This window comes from Hemitrygon akajei, chromosome 23, assembly GCF_048418815.1.
Source record: "Hemitrygon akajei chromosome 23, sHemAka1.3, whole genome shotgun sequence".
Lineage (NCBI taxonomy): Eukaryota > Metazoa > Chordata > Chondrichthyes > Myliobatiformes > Dasyatidae > Hemitrygon > Hemitrygon akajei.
In genome coordinates, this window is record NC_133146.1 from 14,148,666 (window position 1) to 14,170,990 (window position 22,325).

Below are 22,325 nucleotides of genomic sequence, written 5' to 3' on the forward strand. Positions count from 1 at the left end.
TTTGATGTGCATGTGATAAATAAATCTCAATCTGCAGGAAAGGAATTACTACCTATTACCAGATCTTTGTTTATGAAGCGAAGAGACAGGGAGGGAGAAAAGAGAGTGGAGGTTAAAGTTGACAAGCCCACGGGATAAGCTGTTGAAGAACTGGGGGCAAAGGAGATGGGAGAGGTGACTGAGAATAAGGAGAGGGGTGAACCTTAAAAAAATCCTTTAAAACCAAACTTACTTTCCATGACCCAGATATGAAATTGGGAGTCCTGTCCGTGTATGGGAGGGAGGATATGGGGCTTTCTTTGCTGTCATTTTGTGGCTTGCTCTGTTCTGTCAAGTCTGGTGGGACTACCATGTTGACGCCGGAATGTATGGTGACACTTACGGGCTGCCCCCAGCACATCCTTAGGTTATATCGCTCGTTAATGCAAGTGACACTTTTCACTGTATATGTCGATAAATAAACAAAGCTGAGTAAGAACGACAGCTGTGGTCCAGTGACCAAAATCAAAATACCATGCTAGAAATTTGAAGCCCAACATAGAATGTCCCTGAGTACCTCGCAGGTCAGTCAGGATCTGTGGAGGGAGAAATTGAATTAATATCTGACTTTTCAACAGATGGAGAAGTTGCTACCATTGGGCTTTATAATGTTTCATACTTGCCCCGCACTGTGGGCATGCTAGATGGCGATGCAATGTGTGCTGACACTCGCCGGCTGCCCCCGGCACATACTTAGGTTGTGTTGGTTGTTAACACAAATGGTCCAGTAACTGTAGGCTTCAAAGGACGTGCGAGAACTAAATCTGAACCTTGAATATAAAATACTGCAGATGTTGGAGAGCTGAAATAAAAGGAGGAAATACTCGGCAGGTTGGGCAGCATCTGCAGGGAGCAAAGCAGAACTAATATCTCAAGTCAGAAAGGCACCTTCTGAAGATCAAAATAATGAACAGGCTAACAGTGTTCTCAGAGGCACATTTATTCACCAGTTTGTGTTACAGAAGGTTTTGGAATGCGAAGGTGTACATACGCTGGGCTCCAGTGTGCGTTTGGGACACCATCGATCCCATATTGCAGTGCTCCACAATCACCTTCACGCAGCAAAGGGTTGGGGGGAGATGGTAGGGGTTGCGAGAGAGAAGGGGAAACGATAATAATACTCAGGTATGCTTAATGATGGAAGCAGAGAGGGGGGCAGCACACAAACACACTCAAACCAACAGCACTTTCAATTCTGTGAAACTAACTCCAGGAAACCGCTTCCGCTTTGTCTCTAGTGCAGGGCTTCTTACCAAAGCAACACACACAAAATGCTGGAGGAATTCAGCAGATCAGGCAGCATCTCTATTTCAGGCCACGACCCTTCATGAAAGGTATCGGCCTGTCACATTCAATGTTCATTCCTCTCCGTAGATGCTGCCTGACCTGCTGAGTGCCTCCAGCATTTTGTGTGTGTTACCCTGCATTTCCAGCATTCCTCAAAATATCTGGTGTTTATACTTCCTACCGGAGTGCTGTGATTGAGGGTTACTTTGTTAACTCCTTGCTACAGATGCAAAGCATGACGATGGGTTTAGGTTCTAAAAGAACCTTCTTGTAGAAGATTCTACAAGACCAAGGGAAGTCTCTCAGCCCACAATGTCTATTGATAAACATTCAATACTGCCTTAGAGCAACACTTTTCGCTGCCCTTGTAATTCATTTGCTCTGTGGCTAATCCCATCGGTGATTGGCTTTTCAACATCTTAGCTAACATCTTAAAAAACTAACACTACCACCTCCCAGTTACCGTGAGGAGCTGAACTGCCTTTTCAACTCTGCTACTTAATTAATGAAATAACCCAACTAATGTCTCTTGCATAAACTAGTTTAAGTGAAAGTGTGATTCCCCAATGAGTAAACAGTTGGTTGTCCACATCAATATTTATTGTTCTTTCACTTGACTCTTAATCCCTACTATCATTACACTATCTTGATTCCTTGCACCTCTTGCTAGATCTTTCAACTCCATCAGAACATTTCCCACTATATCAAATGATTGACATCTTTCATTTTCCCTCTAAGCATACCTTATGCTAGCAAGTTCCATAGTCTGACTGCTCACTGGGTAAAATAATCTCACTTGAATTTCCTTTTTAGGTTTGTTTATTTTATATAGAGATACAGTGTGGAACAGGCCCTTCTGGCCAATGGGCTGTGCTATCCAGCAACACAGCTATTTAACCCTAACCTAATCACAGGACAATTTACAATGACCCATCAACCTTTGGAACGTGGGAGGAAACCGGAATGCCTGGAGGGAACCTCTGAGTTCGTGGGGAGGAATGTACAAACTCCTTACAGGTGACGTCGGAACTGGACACGGAACGTCAACACCCTGACCTGTAATACAGTGTCACGCTACCGTGTTGCGACACGTTGTCAAGGCGGATACAGCTAGGGGTTCATTGGTGACCTTGATGGATGGTCTTGTCAGGATATTGATCCAGGTGTCCCAGTGGTTAACATTACCGTGCCAATAACATCTAAATATTCACTTCAATGCAGCTTGAGGTCTGTTCATTCTTTGTGTAAACACTACCTCCTTTTACACCAATGCCAACTTTCAGAATAACTCGTAAACGTTTCACCTCTTGGTCTATAATTCTACTGTCTCATCCATGTAGTGACAGTGCCACTACCCAGGACGTGCCCTCTTCTCGCTGTTACCATCAAGGAAGAGGTGCAGCAACCTGAAGGTTTTAGGAGCAGCTTCTTCCCTTCTATCATCAGATTTCTGAATGGACAATGAACCCATATGCACTACCTCACTTTCCTTGCTTTCTTTTTGCAACTACTTATTTAAATATGTATATACTGCGACCACAAAGAACAAATTTCACATCACATTACAGTGATATTAAACCTGGTTCTGAAAGAAGCTAGTTAGTCACACTGTTCTATAGTATTAGATGTTCCGTAACCACTTATTATCCTATAAATGGGAAAGGTGATGATTAATCTGTGCCTTCAACTGGAATAAGTGGGTCTCCAAATTCAAAAGAACTACCAATACATCCTTTAAATATATTTCCAACACAGGAACAGTTCTACTGATCAGCCAGGCATGAAGATTGAACAAGTGAATCTGTAAGCTAATAGATAATTCCACAATAAGTCACAATGGACAAAGGAGAAGATGGATAAGAGAGGTTAAAAGGAGAGACAAAATACAGAAAGGGATGTAGAGGACCCAATGAGCAGGCTCAGGCAACACAGTGTAAGGTAGGTAATGCAACTGGGAGCTAGGTGCTACCATGGTTCCCAGAACCACTTATATAAATACTTTTTCGAGAAGCTACATTATGGAATTCTTGCGATCCTTCCACGCTCCCTCAGCACCATTCTTCATTTCTTAGCTTTCCCCTGGGCTGCCACGGCAGCCATGGCTGCCTGTACGGTCTCCTCGTCTCCCAGGAACTGCATGGGCTTGACCGGCTTCAGGTTCTTGTCGAGCTCGTACACGATGGGGATCCCCGTTGGGAGGTTCAGCTCCATGATGGCTTCCTCGGACATGCCTACCAATCAAAGAGAAGAAAGGGAAGGAGCAATCAGGAACAGGACTCCAGCTTCTCAGACCTGTTCTACCATTCACCGAGAATACAGCTTATCCCAGTTCCACCCACCTGCCTTGGTCTGATAAACTGTTAGACCCTAGCCTGACATGGGAGCATAGCAACCAAAGTCAACCATTTAGCCTCTTGAACCTGTTCCACCATTCAGTCAGACTGTTGTTGTTATAGAGGAGGTGAGGCCTGGGGCAGATCAGTCATGATCTCATTGAGTGGTAAGATGTACCTGAGGGGCCGAGGGGCCTACTCGTGTTCCTACTTTCTTGTGCCCTGTAAACATTCTCCCACAAAGATATACAATCCATCAATCTCAGTTTTATTAAATTCCCAAACCTCAGTTTACATAGACAATTACAGCAGTCCAGATATTGTGTTAACCTTTTAACCTACTCTCAGAGCACAAGACATAGGGGCAGAGTTAGCCATTCACCCATTGAGTCCACTCCTCCATTTCATCATAACTGATCCCAGATCCCATTCAACGCCACGCACCTGCCCACTCACCATACCCTTGATGCCCCAACCAATCAGGAATCTATCAACTTGGGCTTTAAATATACTCACGGATTTGGCCTCCACTGCTGTCTGTGGCAGAGCATTCCTCAGATTCACAACTCCCTGGCTAAAGAAATTCCTCCTTACTTCTGTTCTCAATTTTTTGGGTGTGACCTCTAGTTCTGGATGCCCCAACCACAGGAAATATCCTCTCTTCATCCACCTTATCTAATCCTTTTAACACCTGGTGGGTTTCAATGAGAATCCCATGCATTCTTCTAAATTCCAGTGAGTACAAGCCCAAAGCTCCTCATATGTTAACCCCTTCATTCCCGTGAACCTCCTCTGGACTCTCTCTAACGACAACACATCCTTTCTGAGATAAGGGGCCCAAAACTGTTGACAATAATCCAAGTGTGGCCTGACTAGTGTCTCATAAAGGCTCAGCATTATCTCCTTGTTTTTATATTCCATTCCCCTTGAAATAAATGCCAACATTGCATGTGCCTTCTTTAACACAGACTCAACCTGTGAATTAACCTTCTGGGAGTCTTGCTTGAGGACTCTCAAATCCCTCTGCACCTCTGATGTTTGAACCTTCTCCCCATTTAGATAATAGTCTGCACTATTGTACCTTTTACCAAAATGTATTATCATACATTTCCCAACGCTGTATTCCACCTGCCACTTTTTTGCCCAATCCTCCAATTTGTCCTGCTACAATTGTATTGCTTCCTCAGCACTACCTATCGCTCCACCTATCTTGATATCATCCACAAACTCTGCCACAAAGCCATCAAGTCCACTATCTAAATCAATGTGAAAAGCAGCACTCCCAATACCGACCCCTGAGGAACACCACTAGTCACTGGCTGCCGACCAGAAAAGGCCCCCTTTATTACCACTCACTGCTTCCTGCCTATCAGCCATTCCTCTATCCATGCCAGTATCTTTCCTGTAATGCCATGGGATTTTATCTTGTTAAGCAGCCTCATGTGTGGAACCTTATCAAATGTCTTCTGAAAATCCAGGTAAATGACATCTACTGCCTCTCCTTTGTTACTTCCTTGAAGAATTCTAAAAGATTTGTCAGGCAAGGTTTCCATTTACAGAAACCATGCTGACTTTGATTTATTTTATCATCAGTCTCCAAATACCTTGAAACCTCATCCTTAATAATGGACTCCAATATCTTCCCAACCACTGAGGTTAGGCTAACTGGCCTATAATTTCCTTTCTTTTGCCTTCCTCCCTTCTTAAACAGTGGAGTGAAATCTGCAATTTTCCAGTCCTCCAGGACCATGCCAGAATGAAGTGATTCTTGATAGATCATGACCTATGCATCTGTTATCTCTTCAGCAACCTCTCTTGGGACTCTGAGATGTAGTCCATCTGGTGCAGGTGACATTCACCTTAAGACCTTTCAGTTTCCCCAGCAATCTAACCCTTCTCTCCTCCACTGCCCTCCATTCTTCTGTCATCCATGTGCCCATGTAAGAATCCCTTAATCAGCCTAATGTATCAGCCTCTACCACTACTCAACCTATCCTCCTTAGGCATGCTCTCTAATCCAGGCAGCATCCTGGTAAATGCTCTCTGCACCCTCTCTATAGCTTCCACATCCATCCTATTACGAGGTGGCCAGAACGAAAGACAATTTCATTTAACTAGTATAGATGAGATGGGCTGAAGGGCCCCATTTCTGTGCTGTATAACTAAAGCATCCAGACTTTCAGAGTTCTTTGTTGTACACAGAATTGTTCCTGACATCACTGCTGATTTTAAGTTTTTGCCATCTTGCCCTGAGGCAATTGCCTGTCTGAAGAGGGAATGGTTCAGTCATTTCACAACACCTCAATTAATCTTCCTGACTCAAGGCATCAGCTAATTCTGTCAGCCTCAGTTAATCTCACCTTCCTCCAAGGTCAGTATGCCCTTGCAGTGATCCAACAGCCATACTCATTCTACATGTGATCTAAATAATGGAAGATAATTTCCTCCATTTAAATTCCAAGTCTCTTAGCCTTTTAAATTCTTTTGTGTACTTATCCATATAATGTCCTAACAAATTAAGGCAGTTAGCACAATGCTTTGTAGTGCTAGCTGTAAGATCAGTGTTCGATTCCCACCGCTGTCTGTAAGGAGTTTGTATGATCTCCCTGTGACCCGGGTTTCCTCCCACTTTCCAAATACATACTGTTAGTGTTAGTGAGTGGCGGGCATGTTGTGTTGGTGCCAGAAGCGTGTCAATCCTCGCTGATTTGACTTGACACAGAGGAGACATTTCACTCAATGTTTTAACGTACACGTGACAAAGAAAGCTCATCTTCATCTTTTCCGAATGTTGACTCTTCCAGGATTTCTAACAAATCCATAATAACCAGGGCAATCCGACCTCTCCCTCAAAAAAACAATAATACTTCCCTCCACGTCAACTAGAAATATTAACTTCACATTATCTTGTAGTAAATTCTACTTTTACCTCAATTTGATTGAGTTAAAATCAGGAAGCACCAAGCTCCCAACCCATGTGAAAGCTGGTCTCAGATTAGATTAATTACCTTTATTTGTCACATGGACATTCAAACACCAGCGTCAGGCACAAACTGTCAATGTTTCAGCCGAGTCCTAATGAAGGGTCCTGGCCCTGAAACAGCAACTGCTAATTTGTTTTTCCTTAAGGAAGTTTGTTCTCTCACAAAAAACATTATACAAGATTAAGCTATCGTAGCTATTTACAATTTTAAAGTAAAACGTAATGATTATTATCCAATATGCACTCAAACCCCGTTCTTCCCGGAAATCCCCCACTATGCCCATGGAGACTATGCAACTCCTTCTTCACAGATACCCAGGCACGGACGTAACCCCAGAAAAGGGGCAGGCTGTTGGCCCGGCCAGGCCCTCGAGTGCCCCCCGCCTGGACCCTGAACGGACATCTTGGCTCGGCCCAGGAGATCTCCCTAGCAACCCAGTTCCCTCTGCAGCAGGTTGCCACAGATCAGGGGCACTGGGGCTGAAGTACAGCTAGAAATCGAGGAGCAGCCCCCTCAGATGTTCAAATAGAGGGTGCGACCTCTCACACTCTATGCCAACTCCTCCCAGTCACAGAAAGAGCAGGCGGCTGGGGAGTCAGCGGACCAGCTCAAGAATCTGTCGTATGGCATTGCTCGACTCCTCTCCGTAGAGGCTACTTGACTTATTAATCGTCACGTGAACGGGTTAAGGAAATGACTTGCATTTTAACAGCGTGTGTCACCATCATGGGAAGCATCGAAGTGCTTTATGAACCACCCTCCCCGTCCCGACAGGCCTGCTGAATGTGAACTCAAGAGGCGACAGTCGGTCGCTGTGCTGGACCACACCAGGACTGGCTTACCTTCCAGATGTTTGACGATCCCCCTCAAGCTGTTGCCGTGAGCTGCAATGAGTACCCGCTTCCCCTCTTTGATCTGCGGTACAATCTCCTCCTCCCAGAAGGGCAGGGCACGGGCAATGGTATCCTTCAAGCTCTCACAGGAGGGCAGCTGGTCCTCTGACAGGTCACTATATCGACGGTCCTAGGGGAAACAAGCACAATTTGACACATCTGACAAAACCGGTTAGACAAAGAAGAGTCGGTGGGTGTCATTTACTTGGACTTTCAGAAAGGCCTTTGACAAGGTGCCATAGACAAGGCTGCTAAACAGGACCCCATAAACACAAGAGATTCTGCAGTTACTGGAACGACATAGCAACACACATAAAGTGCTGGAGGAACTCAGCAGGTCAGGCAGTATCCGTGGAGAGGAATGAACAGTCAACCTTTCAGGGAGAGATCCTTCATCAGGACCGATGAGGCTGTTCCGCAATTGCACTGTAACACCCTGGGACAGGTCTCACTGCTAACGTAATGGTCTTTCTGTAGAAGCAGTGTGTTTGGGTTATGGTTAGAGATAGCGGGTGCTTTGCAACGTGAGCCGTCCAAAGAGGGGAGTGTGCTTTTGTGTTGTGTGCCTGACCCCGGTGTGAGCTGGGGTCTTCTGTTCGGCAGGAAATGAAGAGAGAAGATGCTGGAGAGAACCGGTCGTAGGGTTTGACCCGGTGGGGGGACCGTGATTCGATGGAGCAAGGTGCCAGGGTCTACTGAGGATCGGAGAGTATGACTTTTGGGAGAATTGAGCTCCAAGTTGTGCACATTTGAATGTTTAATTATAATGGGCCCTTTTTTGTTTTTTTTTCTATATTTTGCTTACTAACCCTTTAGTTAAGACTCATAAATTCCTTAAATTGTATGCAGTGTGCTGTCTGCTATTTCTTGACACTGAGTTGTAACAGGGTTGCAAATTACACAGCAGCCACACAAACTGGGGTTTGGGGTGAGAGAGCCGCCTCACTCTCACGGGTTTGGCGGGACCAGAGTGTATATTCCCTAGACGAACGCAGCCAAGGAAACCAGGTGGTTTCATTATCATGGCTAATCCATTTCCCTTGCACCCCCAGTCTCCTGCCTTCTCCTCATAACCCTTCATGCCCTGACTCATCAAGAACTCATCAGCCTCTGCCTTAAATACAGTATACCCAATGTTTTGCCCTCCACAGCCACCTGTGGCAACAGATTCCACAGGCTCACTACCCTCTGGCTAAAGAAATCCCTCCTCACCTCCATTGTAAATAGACACCCTCCCATTCCGAGGCTGCTCCTTCCTCCAAACATCCTCTCCAGATTCACTCTGTCGAGGCCTTTCAACATCTGAAATGCTTCAAAGAGATGCTTTCTCTTTCTTCTGAATTCCGGTGAATACGGGCCCCAAGCCATCAATCAGTAACCCTTTCATTCCCAGAAACATTCTGGTGAATCGCTCCTGCACTTCTCCGGTGTCACCACATCCAGAAGAGTAAAGGTGTGGACTATTTTCCAAACAGGGGTGCAAAAGAATTTGGAAGTCCTTGTTTAGGATTTCCTTCAGGTTAACTTTCAGGTAGTAATGAAGTGCAAAGCTAGCATTCAGTTTGAGAGGACTAGAATATAAAGGCAGGGATGTAATGCTGAGGCCTCATAAGGCATTGGTCAGATTGTGTTTAGAATATTGTGAATAGTTTTGGATCCTGTATCTGGGGAAGGATCTACTGGCCCTGAGGAGGGTCCAGAGGAGGTTTTCAAGAATGGTCCAGGAGTGAAAGGTTTAACACAGGAAGAGCATTGGATGTCTCCAGGTGCTTATTAAGCAAAACTATATTAGCAATCACAAAATATTCACGCAATAAAGGGTCAATAGAGTCGGTAGAATTCAGAAGGATGGGGGGGGGGGGGGTTGGGGGAATCTCACTGAAACCTACCAAATACTGAAAGGCCTGGATGGAGTGGACGTGGAGAGGGTGTTTCCAGTAGTGGGAGAGTCTGGTTCCAAAGGCACAGCTTCAGAATAAAGGGATGTCCCTATAAAACTGGGATAAGGGGGTGGTGAATCGGTGGAATTCATTGCAAAAGAGGGCTATGGAGGCCGAGGATTAGGTTTTTTTAAGACAGAAATTGACAGGTTTTTGACTAGCAAAAAGGGTTAAGGGTTAAAGGGAGGAGGTGGAGAACGAGGGTGGGAAAAAAATCAGCCATGATTGAATGGTGAAGTAGGCCCGATGGGCCGAATGGCCTCATTCTGCTCCATCCTCTGGTCTAACTTCAGTTCTCACAAGAACGACTGAAGGTTCAGAAAGTACTTGCAAAAACAGAGCTGCATGTTTTTTTGTTTAGGTCCATGGTCAAGTTGATGAGCTCTGTTTGGAATTGACGTTGGTCTGTGACTGAATTTCCCCATTTCCATTTTGCATGTCCTACTGTAAGCATGAATCTCTCCGAGTCCCAGTCCTTTACACCGTGAATCACGGTTACAGGTTGACAGATTCATCGTTCAGTGAGTTTAGTCACAGCAGAGTAAGTGTAATGAGGCCTCCGGGCCTGCTGGGGGCGCCAGCGAGCAAAGGGCGCTGATGTTACTAGGGCACTTAATTAGTTAATCGCTGTTTTACGACTCGTTAATTGTTTAACCTTGTATTGCGTATTTTGATTGGCTAGGGGATTCTAGGTTTCTGTTTTATTGCATAGTTTATCGCGGGCTACTATCTTTGAGAAGATTGTGTCTGGGCGGTGTCGCTGGGACGAGCCGCCGATATTTTAGCGGAACTCTTATGAGTAAACCCTGCTCGCCTTCTCTACATTAGTGTGGTGAACTACATATACCTGTCTGGACAAGCCCCCCCGCTGACTGCTCCTGTGGCTCCTCCCACAGACCCCTGTATAAAGGCGATTGAGGCCTGAGCCCGGCCCTCAGTCTCCAGGATGTAGTATGGTGGTCAATTACTGCTTGTTCTTTCTTCCAACCAATATCTCGCCTCATGTCTCGGAGAGTTATTGATGGTGCATCAATTAGGGGCTATCTTTCCTCCACAGATGGGTCCAGCCAATGCCGCTGCACACCATGACAAACAGGACCTTTGGCCCATCCAGTCTGAACTCCTGCCCCGTCCTGTCGACCTACACCTGGACCACGTGCTCCTTCTATCCGTCAAACCTTGAATCTTGTAATAAAACCTGCATTCCACTCTTGCTTCCAGAGTTGAACAGGCGGGGGGGGGGGGGGGGGTACGTTTCCGGGAGAGAATACACTCCCGCCTTGCATTCAAACCACAAATCTCCCCCGACACCGAATTCCAAACCAAACCTTTCCCTTTCTGCACCTCTTGTCTTGTTTATTCCCCCCTAATTCTTTCCACAAGACATAAAAGCAGAACCAGGCCGTTCGGCCCGTCGAGTCTGTTCCACCGTGGCTGATATACTAATCTTCTCAACCCCATTATCCAGCCTTCTGCGTCACATTTGACCCTTACTAATTACACTTGGCCTCCACAGTGGTCTGTGGCAATGAGTTCCACAGATTCACCGCCCTCTGGCTAAATAAATTCCTCCTCATCTCAGTTCTAAAGGGACGTCCTTCTATTATGAAGCTGTGCCCTCTGGTCCTAGTCCCTCCCGGTATAGGAGGCATCCACTCCACACTCACTCTATCTCTATAAAATTTAATAGAGATACACCTCCCTCCCTCCCCCCCCCCCCCAATTCTTCTGAACTCCGGAGAGTACAGACCCAGCGCTATCAAACGCTCTTCAGTCCTGGTGTCATTCTCATGAATTCTCCAAACTGCTTAATACTCCAAGTGTGGCCCGACCAGTCTCTTATACAGCCTCAGCATTACATCCTTGCTTTTAATACCCTCGATTCTCTGGAAATGAATGCTGACAATGCATTAGCTTTCCTTATCGCAGGTCGAGTCGGCATTCTCGACATTTTAGGAACAGCTTCATCCCACCCCCACCCCCGCCATCAGATTTCTGAACGGATTACGAACCCATGAACACAACCTCGCTATTTTTGCCCTTTTTTGTACTAATGTATGTATAATGTATATATAGTATGTATACGTATATATACACATACGCTCTGTATATAATGACCTTGCTAATGATGGAATAGAAGTCATGATCGGATTCCATTGGAGGAGGGGGGACGTCGAAGGATCGTCTCCAAATCTTCACTTGTTTCTCCCCGTGCTTGGCCGCGGTCTCCGCCTTGTTCAGGCCGGTAAGGCCGCCGTAATGCCTCTCGTTGAGCCGCCAGCTCCTCACCACCGGGAGCCACATCTGGTCGATGCCGTCCAGCACCGCCCACAGAGTGCGGATCGCCCGCTTCAGCACCGAGGTGTAGCAGATGTCGAACTGGTAGCCGGCGTCGCTCAGAGCCCGGGCGCCCCTGGCCGCCTCCTGCGCGCCCGTCTCCGACAGGTCGGCATCGAACCAGCCGCAGAAGCGGTTCTCTTGATTCCAAGTGCTCTCGCCATGCCGGATCAACACCAGCCTGTGAGCCGCCATCTCTCCGCAGAGGATGAAAGAAGATGATCCTCTCTCTTTCCGTTAATCCTGTTTCCCACTCCTCCCCCTTCCTATTTATACCTCGCCGGCAGCTTTGCGTTTCCTGAACCCGCCTCCTTGCGTCTACAATATAAACCCAAACCGAGACTGCACGTAGCCGCTCAGGGTGACTTTCAGAACCCCATTTTACAGCACATAGCTGGATTGGACTATATACGCCGCACAGTCAGTTAATGACATGTACTCAGTGGCCAGATCGTTAAATACCTCTTGTACCTATTAAAGTGTTCGTGGTCTTCTGCAGCTGTTGCCCATCCACAGGGCGTGTTGTGTGTTCGGAAATGCTGTTCTGCAAACTATTGTTTGAGTTACTGTCGCCTTCACTCTCAGCTTGAACCAATCTGGCCGTTCTCTTCCGACCCTCTCACTAACAAAGGCATTTTCGCCCACAGAATTGCCATTCGCTGATTTTTTTGTTGTTGTTGTTTTAGCAACATTCTGTGCAAACTCTAGAGACTTGTGTGTGAAAATCCCAGGAGATCGGCAGTTTTGGAGATACTCAATCCACCCAATCTGGCACCAAGAATCATTCCATGGTCAGAGTCAGTGAGGTCACATTTATTCCCCATTCTGTTGCTTGGTCTGAACAACAAGCCACATGATAATGTCTGCATGATTTTATACATTGAGTTGCTGCCACATGATTGGCTGATTAGATATTTGCATCAACAAGCAGGGTACAGGTGTATCTAATAAAGAGGGCACTGCATTATTTGTACAGTACATCAGGCAGAAGATGTGGGAATCATACCAGCCTGGTAGAAGGGGAAAAGTCAAAGGCTATTTTCTAAGCAGGGAGAAAATTCAGAAATCAGAGGTGCAAGGGGACTTGGGAGTCATTGTGCAGGATTCCCTAAAGGTTAACTTGCAGCTAGAGTCAGTGGTAAGCCAGGCAAGTGTAATGTTAGCAATAATTTCCAGAAGACTAGAATATAAAAGCAAGGATTTATAAAAGCTGAAGCTTGGTCAGACCACACTTGGAGTATTTGTGAGCCGTTTTGGGCCTCCGATCTAAAAAACGATGTGCTGGTATTGGAGAGGACTCAGAGGAGGTTCACAAGAAGGAATCCAGGAATGAAAGGGTTAATGTATGAGGTGTGTTTGATGGCTCTGAGCCTGTATTCACCGGAGTTTAGAAAAACAAGGGGGCGATTTTCATTGAAACATGGAATATTGAAAGGCCTAGATAGATGGAAGTGGAGAGGATTTTTCATATAGTAGAGGAGTCTAGGACCAGAGGGCACAGTCCCAGAATAGTAGGATGCCCCTTTACGATAGAGATAAGGAGGAATTTCTTCAGCCAGATGGTAGTGAATCTGTGGAAGACAGGGTGATGGTTGGGACGAGAGACATTTTTGCTTGTGCTCTGCGAAGGCCATTTCCATGTTGCTATGAAGACTACCCCTGCTGCTGTGATTGGTGCCCACTAATATGATGAACCAATGAGCGAGGCTTTGGATCTTCAGCCTCAGTTTTCGGTTTGGAATGCTGTTGCTCCCTTCAATTGTTTGCATGATTTTTTTTTTGTGTCTCTTGTGCATTGAGTGTTGGTCTTGTATTTTCATTTTTATTATTCTGAATCGGGCTCTTTTGGGTTTTTGTCTTCATGGTTACCTGTGAGCAAGTAAATATCAAAGTCGTATAATTTGTGCATTATTTATAACAAATGTCCTTGAATTGAATTCATTGCTACAGATGGCTGTGGAGGTAAAGTACTGTTCCCTCGAAGCTGCATGGTCACACAATAACTCCCTTGCACGTAGCCTTTGTGCTGTGCAGCTGGAATTGTCTTTTATATAATGTTAATATAATTTTCAAATCTATGTTAATGTAACAGTGAAATGCCCTGTAATTAATCATTTATTAATATGATCCATAAATTTTCTATATGTATCTCAACATTCATCTTGAAACATATTAGAGCTTCAACATATTTACTTTGTCAGTGTTTCAAGTTGCAACACCACTACAAATTGTAACAATAAACACAGAATGGAAGTTGGTAGCACAGTCTTTCAAAAAGCAGCCAGCCTGCTGAATGCCAACGCCATCTAGTCAAAACAATTTATTTTTGTCATCGTGCCTGCCAGTGGTTTTGACTGCCTGACATTGTTTACTCGCATTGTGAGTTGTGGTTGTGTGTTTGATGTGCATATTACAAAAAAAAAATACTCATTTAAAGTGCCGCACAGTTTTCAGGTCGTGCAAAACTTTCCTGCTCAGAGCAATGGCTGGTCTATGCAGCTGTTTTTTTAAAAGAGAATACTGAGGCCAAGTTATTAGGTACATTTAAAATGGAGGTTGATATGTTCTTGATTAGTGAGGGTGTCAGAGATTACCAAGAGAATGGGGCTGAGAGAGAAAATAAGTGGCACAGACCCAATGGTCCAAATGGCCCAGCCCTGCTCTTGTGCCTTGTGGTCTAATTGGAAATGGAATTGGTTGAGTAACACACACAAAATGCTGCTTAGATTCCTAGCAACTGCAAAATGTCTTGTGTTGAATTGGTTTAATACTGTGAGATGTACCAAGGTACAATGGAAAAGGTCTTCAATACTGTTCATTCAGGTCCTGGACCCAACATGTTGATGCAATTATGAGGAAGACACACCAGCAGCTCTATTTAATGAAGAGTTGGAGGTTTGTTATGTCACCAAAGACTCTGCAGGCGTACTGTGGAAAGCAGCCTGCCTGGTTGCATCACCTAGTACAGAGGCACCCAGGCACAGGATCGGAAAACCTGCTGAGTGTGATAATCTGCTCCATCACGGGTTAAACCCTCCTTGCCATCAAGGATACCTTCAAAAAAAACTAATGCCACAAAGAGGCTGCATTTTCGGGTGATGGGTGTCCATCATTAAGAGGATATGTCCTCCACTCTTTACTACCATCAAAGAGGAGGTACAGGAGCCGAATGACACACAACATTTTATGAGCATTTCCCCCATTCTGCCATCAGGTATCTGACTAGTCCATGAACCTATTTTGCTCTCTTTTTGCACCAATTCTTATTATTTTAATTTATTTTGTGCATTGCTCCATACTACTGCAGCAGAAAGTCTACAATGATTCAGCACGTCTCTTTGCCACCATCTTCTCAAAGGCACGAAATGCTGATCAAACCAGCAGCGTTCGCACCTGCTGAAAGGGTAACGAACACAGCTAGAACCTGCCCGGGACTATTTCCAAGTGCCTTTTCCACTTGATCTGACAGTGAATGGGGCTGACTGCCCAGCGTTAACCAAACATGCGATTGTTCATGGAAATATTACCATCACCCCCGCCCTTTCGTGATGGGATACATACCGATTTATAGTCATGCGGTGTACCTCTCCGATAGCTCGTACGCAGAATTCGAGTGTCTTTCTGAGAGCTGGCCCCGCTCTGAGACAGCTGTAGACTACAAGCAACACGCACAAAATGCTGGAGGAACTCAGCAGGCCGGGCAGCATCCATGGAAATTCATAGACACTGCCTGGCCTGCTGAGTTCCTCCAGCATTTTGTGTGTGTTGCTTGGATTTCCAGCATCTGCAAATTTTCTCTTATATCATTACAACCTACAAAATTATAATACATAACCGTAAATAATAACTTGCATATTAATCTTAATCTGATTTTGTTCAAAATTCTGAATATATTTAAATGTTAATACCTAACACACACACACACACACACTCAAAGACACATACATATATGTACACACAAACAACTAGAGAGAGAGACACACACATACACTTGATGGGATATATCCGTGTGAATAATTCCATCTATGTTCTGTTGTATTTGTCGGAAATCTGCCTGGAAGAGGAGTCTGAACGTTTGGGCTCTGCTTCTGCAGTGCGGTCGTGCGCGGAGTCAGGTAGGTGTGTGGGATTTACTGTAAACCGGTGCGGACAGGGGACCGTTCTGGCTACAGCCGCACTCTGAAAATACAGGAGTCTCTGCCTCCTACACAAACCTCCGAAAGCATCTTCATTTTACCGAAACAAATCGGCAAGCACATGAACTGCATTGTCTACGCAAAAAGAGACAACGAAATGTCATTAAACGCATTTTTATCATTATGATGCATCACCAACTTTCACCCATTGAGAGCGAAGGGTTTGTTTTGGCGACTCTGTGACCAGGCCGTAATTTCACGTGTATAATACGACCATAAAATAACTCATAGACATGTTCAATCAATCGATTGTATTAATCTTCGGTTAATCTCCTTGTTTGGGATTAAAGGGTGAGGGTGAACAGCTGAAAAACTGAGCAAATCGACACAAGAACACATGAAAATAGGAACAAAAAAAGATTCTTCAGGGGCTGGAAATTCAGGGTGACACACACACATAGTGTCCCTCTCCCTCACACCCCCCCCCCCAGCACAGTGCTTTCCAGTGCAGGTGGCCCGTGTTCAATTCCTGCTGCTGCCTGTAAGGAGTTTGTACGTTCTCCCCGTGACTGTCCCACAGTCCGAAGAAGTACCAGTTGGTAGGTTAATTCGTCATTGTAATTTGCTCTCTGATTGGGCCAGGAATATATCAGGGGATTGCTGGGCTCGAAGGGCCGGAAGGGTCTATTTAGCGCTGTATTCCAGTACATAAAATAAATAGATAACTAAATAAAATGCTGGAGAAGGTCAGCAGATCGAGCAGCAACTATGGAGGGGAATAAATGGTCACTGTTTCGGGCGTACATCCTTCATCAGAACTCCCTTAAAAACAGGTGCAGCAGTAGCCCACTCAGCCCATCAAGCCTGCTATACCATTTAATACGACCATCAGTTATCCACCCTAGTTCTCAATTCCTCTTCTGACCCAGTTCTCAATTGCCTTCACTTCCATGAGCTTTCAATTAATCCAAACTGCACAAACTTGTGGGGCTAGGAACTACAGAGGTTTGCCACGTTCCAGAGGAGAGCATCCTGCAGACATGAGGTTTAAATGACGACCCCCAAAACGTGTACATACCTTCAGTGGCCACTTTATCAGGTACAGCTTTACACCTGCACATCTAACCAGCCAATCACGGGGCAGCAACCTACTGTATAAAAGCATGCAGCCATGGTCAAGATGTTCAGTTGTTGTTCAGACTAAACATCAGAGACCCGAGTTCTTTAGGCACAGAGGTTGGAAAGAGTAATGCAACAGACTTTTAACATCGCAAATCAGCAAGTTGCTTGTTATGTCTCTCCTCTTGCTGTGAAACAGGGACACCTCTTTTTCCCTCATTAGGGAGAGAGAGAGAGCCTGTGGTATGTCGGATTACTGGGTGAACGAGTAGTCTTTGGGGTACTGCAGATCTGTGTCTTTATTGATGTTTGGTTTCACGCTTGAGTGCTCGGTGGGGGGCGCCGATGCTTTTTTGCTGGTGGGGGGGGGGGGGGTTGTTGCTTTGCTGCTGCTTGTGCATGGGAGGGGGGAGCTGGGGGGCTTTGGGGTTCTAACATTTAACTGTCATTCATTCTTTGGGGCACTCCTCTGTTTTCGTGGATGGTTGCGAAGAAAAAGAATTTCAGGATGTATATTGTATACATTTCTCTGAAATTAAATGTATCTTTGAAACCTTTGAATGGCCAAGAAATGTGATCTAAGTGACTTTGACCGTGGAATGATTGTTGGTGCCAGACAGGGTGGTTTGAGTATCTCAGAAACTGCTGATCTCCCAATATTATTATTCTCTCTCTCTCTCTCTCTCTCTCTCTCTCTCTCTCTCTCTCTCTCTCTCTCTCTCTCTCTCACATTGAATTGTGTGAGAAGCAAAAAAAAATTCAGTGATTGGTAGTTATGTGAGTGAACGTGCCTTGCTAATGAGAGAGGTCAGGGGAGAATGGCCAGACTGGTTCAAGCTGACAGACAGGTGACAGCAACTCAAATAACCACACATCACAACAATGCTGTGCAGAAGAGCATCTCTGAACACACAACACTTTGAACCTTGAAGTGGATGGGCTATAGCAGCAAAAGACCATACCAAGTTCCATCCATGTACCTAATAAAGTAGTCACTGTACATACAGTATGTTCACAAACACTAGAAAATCTGCAGATGCTGGAAATCCAAAGCAACACTCACAAAATGCTGGAGGAACTCGGCAAACCAGCCAGCATCAACACCATCAAGCTGCCTTTGTAGTACGATTACAGTACACATCAACACTCAAAATGTAAATGTAGTTAGGATAAGGAATGTTTTAATAATTCTTTCAATTATAAACAGTCTGTGCAGAAATACAGATCACTTGTTGGATCCCAGGCTTGGCAAACATCGGTCAGCCATCATTAACATCACAACAGTACAAATACCCATGTTTAACCATCCCATAAACAAATATCGCACAGCTTTAATTTATATTAAGTAGATATTAATAATGATTCAATTGTATTAAATATTTCAATATAATATTGTTTAGTGATTTCCCAAAAAATTGCGAAGTGTAAAAGTTTCCCACACCCATCACCTCTCAGACAGACATGTTATCTTTGTACTCTTGTCCCCAAATGTCTGACATGGACACCATACATAATGATAAGCTCCCATGAAGTTATTAAATTCAGGATTCTGATGTACGTACATAAGTTGTTCCAAGGAATAGAAGAAATAGTTGCCTCTCGTGCTCCACTTTTAGTAATTGTTCTTTCATTATAAGTCCCCCCAGATCAGTGGGTAACCAAAACCTGGGCCTCTCTGACAATCGGCACTGGCGTACCTCAAGGATGTGTGCTTAGCCCACTGCTCTACTCTCTCTTTGTGTGCCTAGGCACGACCTAAAGGCTATCTAGAAATCTGCTGATAACACAACTATTGTTGACAGAAGCAAACACGAGGAAATCTGCAGATGCTGGAAATTCAAGCAACACACACAAAATGCTGGTGGAATGCAGCAGGCCAGGCAGCATCTATAGGGAGAAGCAATGTCAATGTTTCGGGCCGAGACCCTTCGTCAGGACTAACTGAAGTAAAAGATAGTAAGAGATTTGAAAGTAGGAGGGGAGGGGAAATGTGAAATGATAGGAGAAAACTGGAGGGGCTGGGATGAAGCCAAGAGCTGGAAAGGTGATTGGCGAAAGGGATACAGAGCTGGAGAAGTGAAAAGATCATGGGACAGGAGGCCTAGGGAGAAAGAATGGGGGAGGGGAGCACCAGAGGGAGATGGAGAGCAGGCAAAGAGTGATGGGCAGAGAGATAAAAAAATGGGGGGGAATAAATAAATCAGGGATGGGGTAAGAAGGGGAGGAAGGGCATTAGCGGAAGTTAGAGAAGTCAATGTTCATTTTATAAGGGGTTATCGGTGGGGGTGGGAGAGTCCTTGCTGAAGAACTTGTTGACAGAGTTTCAGATGGTAATAAGGAGGCGTACAGGAGTGAGATAGATCAGCTGGTTGATTAGTGTCGCAGGAACAAGCTTGCACTCAACGTCAGTAAAACCAAGGAATTGATTGTGGACTTCGGGAAGGGGAAGTTGAGGGAACACACTCCAGTCCTCATTGAGGGATCAGCAGTAGAAAGGGTAAGCAGTTTCGAGATCCTGGGTGTCAACATCTCTGAAGATCTATCCTGGGCCCAACAACATTGCCTAGATCCATCCTTGGCAATTACAAAGAAGGCATGACAGTGGCTATATTTCATTAGGAGTCTGAAGAGACTTGGTATGTCACCAAAGATGCTCATATATTTCTACAGATGTACCAAGGAGAACATTCTAACTGGCTGCATCACTATCTGGTATGGAGGGGTCACAGCACAGGATCAGAAAAAGCTGCAGAAAGTTGTAAACTCAGCCGGCTTCGTCATGGCACTAGTCCTCCCAGCACCGAGGACATTTTCAAAACACAATGCCTCAGAAAAGTGGCATCCATCATTAAGGACCCCCATCACCCAGGACATGCCTTCTTCTCATTGCTACCTTCAAAGAGGAGTTACGTACTTCTGAAGACCCACGCTTGATGTTTTAGGAATAGCTTCTTACCCTCTGCCTACCCATGCAGACTACCTCACTATCTTTTTGCTCTCTTTTTGCATGACTTACTTGTGTAGAAGGCTTGAGGGCTGGTGACCCTCTAACTACACGGGTCTAACCCTAACCCTAAACCTAATGCGAGAGTTCAAGGCCTGGAGTTTGAGGCCCTGTCACCAGTGAGTCCAGAGTTCAAGGCCTGGAGTTCAGAGCCCTGTCATCAGTAAGTCTGGAGCCTGGGGTCCCACCATTGGCAAGTTCTGGGGTCAATAGGGATGCCTGGAGGTCAGTTGGAGGGTGAGTCCCAATGGTTGAACCCCTGGGTCTGTAAGTCTATTGGGGAAATCAGAGAGGCCTAATGAGTGAGTATAGGGCCAGAGCCATCAATTCCTCCTCATACATTAACCCTTTCATTCCTGGGTTTATTCTTGTGAACCTCCTCTGGACCCTTTGGTGGTATGTGCTTTCAGGCTTTTGTATCTTCTGCTTGATAGAAGAGGGAATAAAAGTGAATGATTGGGGTGTGGGGCAAGGTCCATGAGGGTAGGTGGCTTATCTTGGCTGTTTGTTTGATCGAGCTTTCAGCAAGTTCTAGGAGTAAACTAGGAGTGAAAAGAGGTTCAGGAACAACGTAGAGGGAGTTTCACTTTGTATCTAACCCGTGCTGTCCCTGCCCTGGGAGTGTGTGATGGGTCAGTGTAGAGGGAGCTTCACTCTGTATCTAACCCGTGCTGTCCCTGTCCTGGGAGTGTGTGATGGGACAGTGTAGAGGGAGCTTCACTCTGTATCTAACCCGTGCTGTCCCTGTCCTGGGAGTGTGTGATGGGACAGTGTAGAGGGAGCTTCACTCTGTATCTAACCCGTGCTGTCCCTTTCCTGGGAGTGTGTGATGGGACAGTGTAGAGGGAGCTTCACTCTGTATCTAACCCGTGCTGTCCCTGCCCTGGGAGTGTGTGATGGGACAGTGTAGAGGGAGTTTCACTCTGTATCTAACCCGTGCTGTCCCTGTCCTGGGAGTGTGTGATGGGACAGTGTAGAGGGAGCTTCACTCTGTATCTAACCCGTGCTGTCCCTGCCCTGGGAGTGTGTGATGGGACAGTACAGAGGGAGCTTCAATCTGTATCATTGGAGTATGTGATGGGACAGTGTAGAGGGAGGTCCACTCTGTGTCAAACCCACACTGTATCTGATCCAGGAATGTTCAATAGGGCACTAGATCTTCTGGCTGAAATGGAGCATTTTTGCTTTGGACTTTGAAAAGCACTGAGGGAAAGATGCTGAACAGGGTGATGAGGAGCTGCTGCCCGAGAGGTCAGCACTGGTGCTGTTGGGTTCCACGGGCACTGGTCCAGAGTAGGAACCTTTTCCTGTCCTCAGCGTCTGTTTGCTGCTTTGAACAGCTCCTTCTGCCTGCGGCGGCCGGACACCAATCGCGCCTTTCTGCGTGCACTGAGCAGCTCTTCCTTGTAATCCTTGCTGTGCATCTGAACGTACCCCCGCGGTTCACAGAGTGTCTGTGTGACAGGGACAAGGAGGAAGGCAGCAACATAACTGTGTGAGCACGTAGATGCCATATCACAGCACAGCAACCTGCCGAGGGCAAAGTCAGTGTGTCTCTCTCCCTTCCCCCCCTCTCTCTTGCTCCTCTCTCTCTCTCCCTCTCCCTCTCCCCCTCCCTCCCTCCCTATTTCCCATTATCTCTCTGATTATTTGATGGAATTGATGGTTTTTGGCCAAGCTGATGGAGGGGCAAAGATACAAAGATAGGTGGAGGGGCAGGTAGTGTCGAGGAAGCAGGGAGTTTGCAGAGTGGTGGACAGACTAAGAGAATGAGGAAAGAAGTGGCAGATGGAACAGGGAAGTGTATGGTCATATACTTTGGTAGAAATAATAAAGGAGTGAACAGTTTTCCAGACAGGGAGAAAATTCAGAAATCAGAAGTGCAAACAGATTTGGGAGTCCCTGTGCGCGATTCCCTAAAGGTTAACTTGTAGGCCAAGTTGATAGTAAAGAAAGCAAATGCAATCTTAGCATTCATTTCCAGGATCGGAATAGAAGAGCAAGGATGTGATGCTGAGGCTTTCTAAAGTTTTGGCTAGACTGTATTTGGAGTAATGTGGGCTGTTTTGGGCCCCTTATCTAAGCAGGGATGTGCTGGCATGGGAGAGGGTGCAGAGGAGATTCACGAGGATGACCCTGGGATTGAAAAGGTTATCATATGAGAAGCCTTTGATGACCCTGAGCCTGTACTCGCTGGACTTTAGAAGAATGACTGGGTGATCTCATTGAAACCTATTGAATATTGAAAGGCCT

At 45.7% G+C, this 22,325-nt stretch overlaps 2 protein-coding genes across 7 annotated transcripts in view; both read right to left on the reverse strand.

Annotated features, from left to right (window-relative positions):
* Positions 1-1,352: 1,352 nt before the first annotated feature.
* On the reverse strand, positions 1,353-12,093 carry LOC140715173 (phosphoglycerate mutase 1). Its single transcript, XM_073026978.1, has 3 exons — positions 11,595-12,093; positions 7,486-7,666; positions 1,353-3,557 (listed from the first exon to the last, which is right to left on the reverse strand). Exons 1-3 carry the CDS (start codon positions 12,006-12,008, stop codon positions 3,388-3,390), a joined length of 765 nt encoding a protein of 254 aa, XP_072883079.1. The 5' UTR covers positions 12,009-12,093; the 3' UTR covers positions 1,353-3,387.
* A 6,149-nt stretch (positions 12,094-18,242) lies between these two features.
* Positions 18,243-22,325, reverse strand: part of cdc25d (cell division cycle 25 homolog d) — a 32,912-nt gene continuing 28,829 nt past the window's right edge. For 5 of the 6 annotated variants that reach the window (XM_073026984.1, XM_073026981.1, XM_073026983.1 and 2 more), the window contains exon 12: positions 18,243-21,526. In XM_073026984.1, the coding sequence (XP_072883085.1) occupies positions 21,386-21,526 (141 nt within the window). In that variant the 3' untranslated portion in view covers positions 18,243-21,385. The remainder of the gene's footprint in view (positions 21,527-22,325) is intronic. The other variant, XR_012096076.1, reaches the window with a different exon arrangement.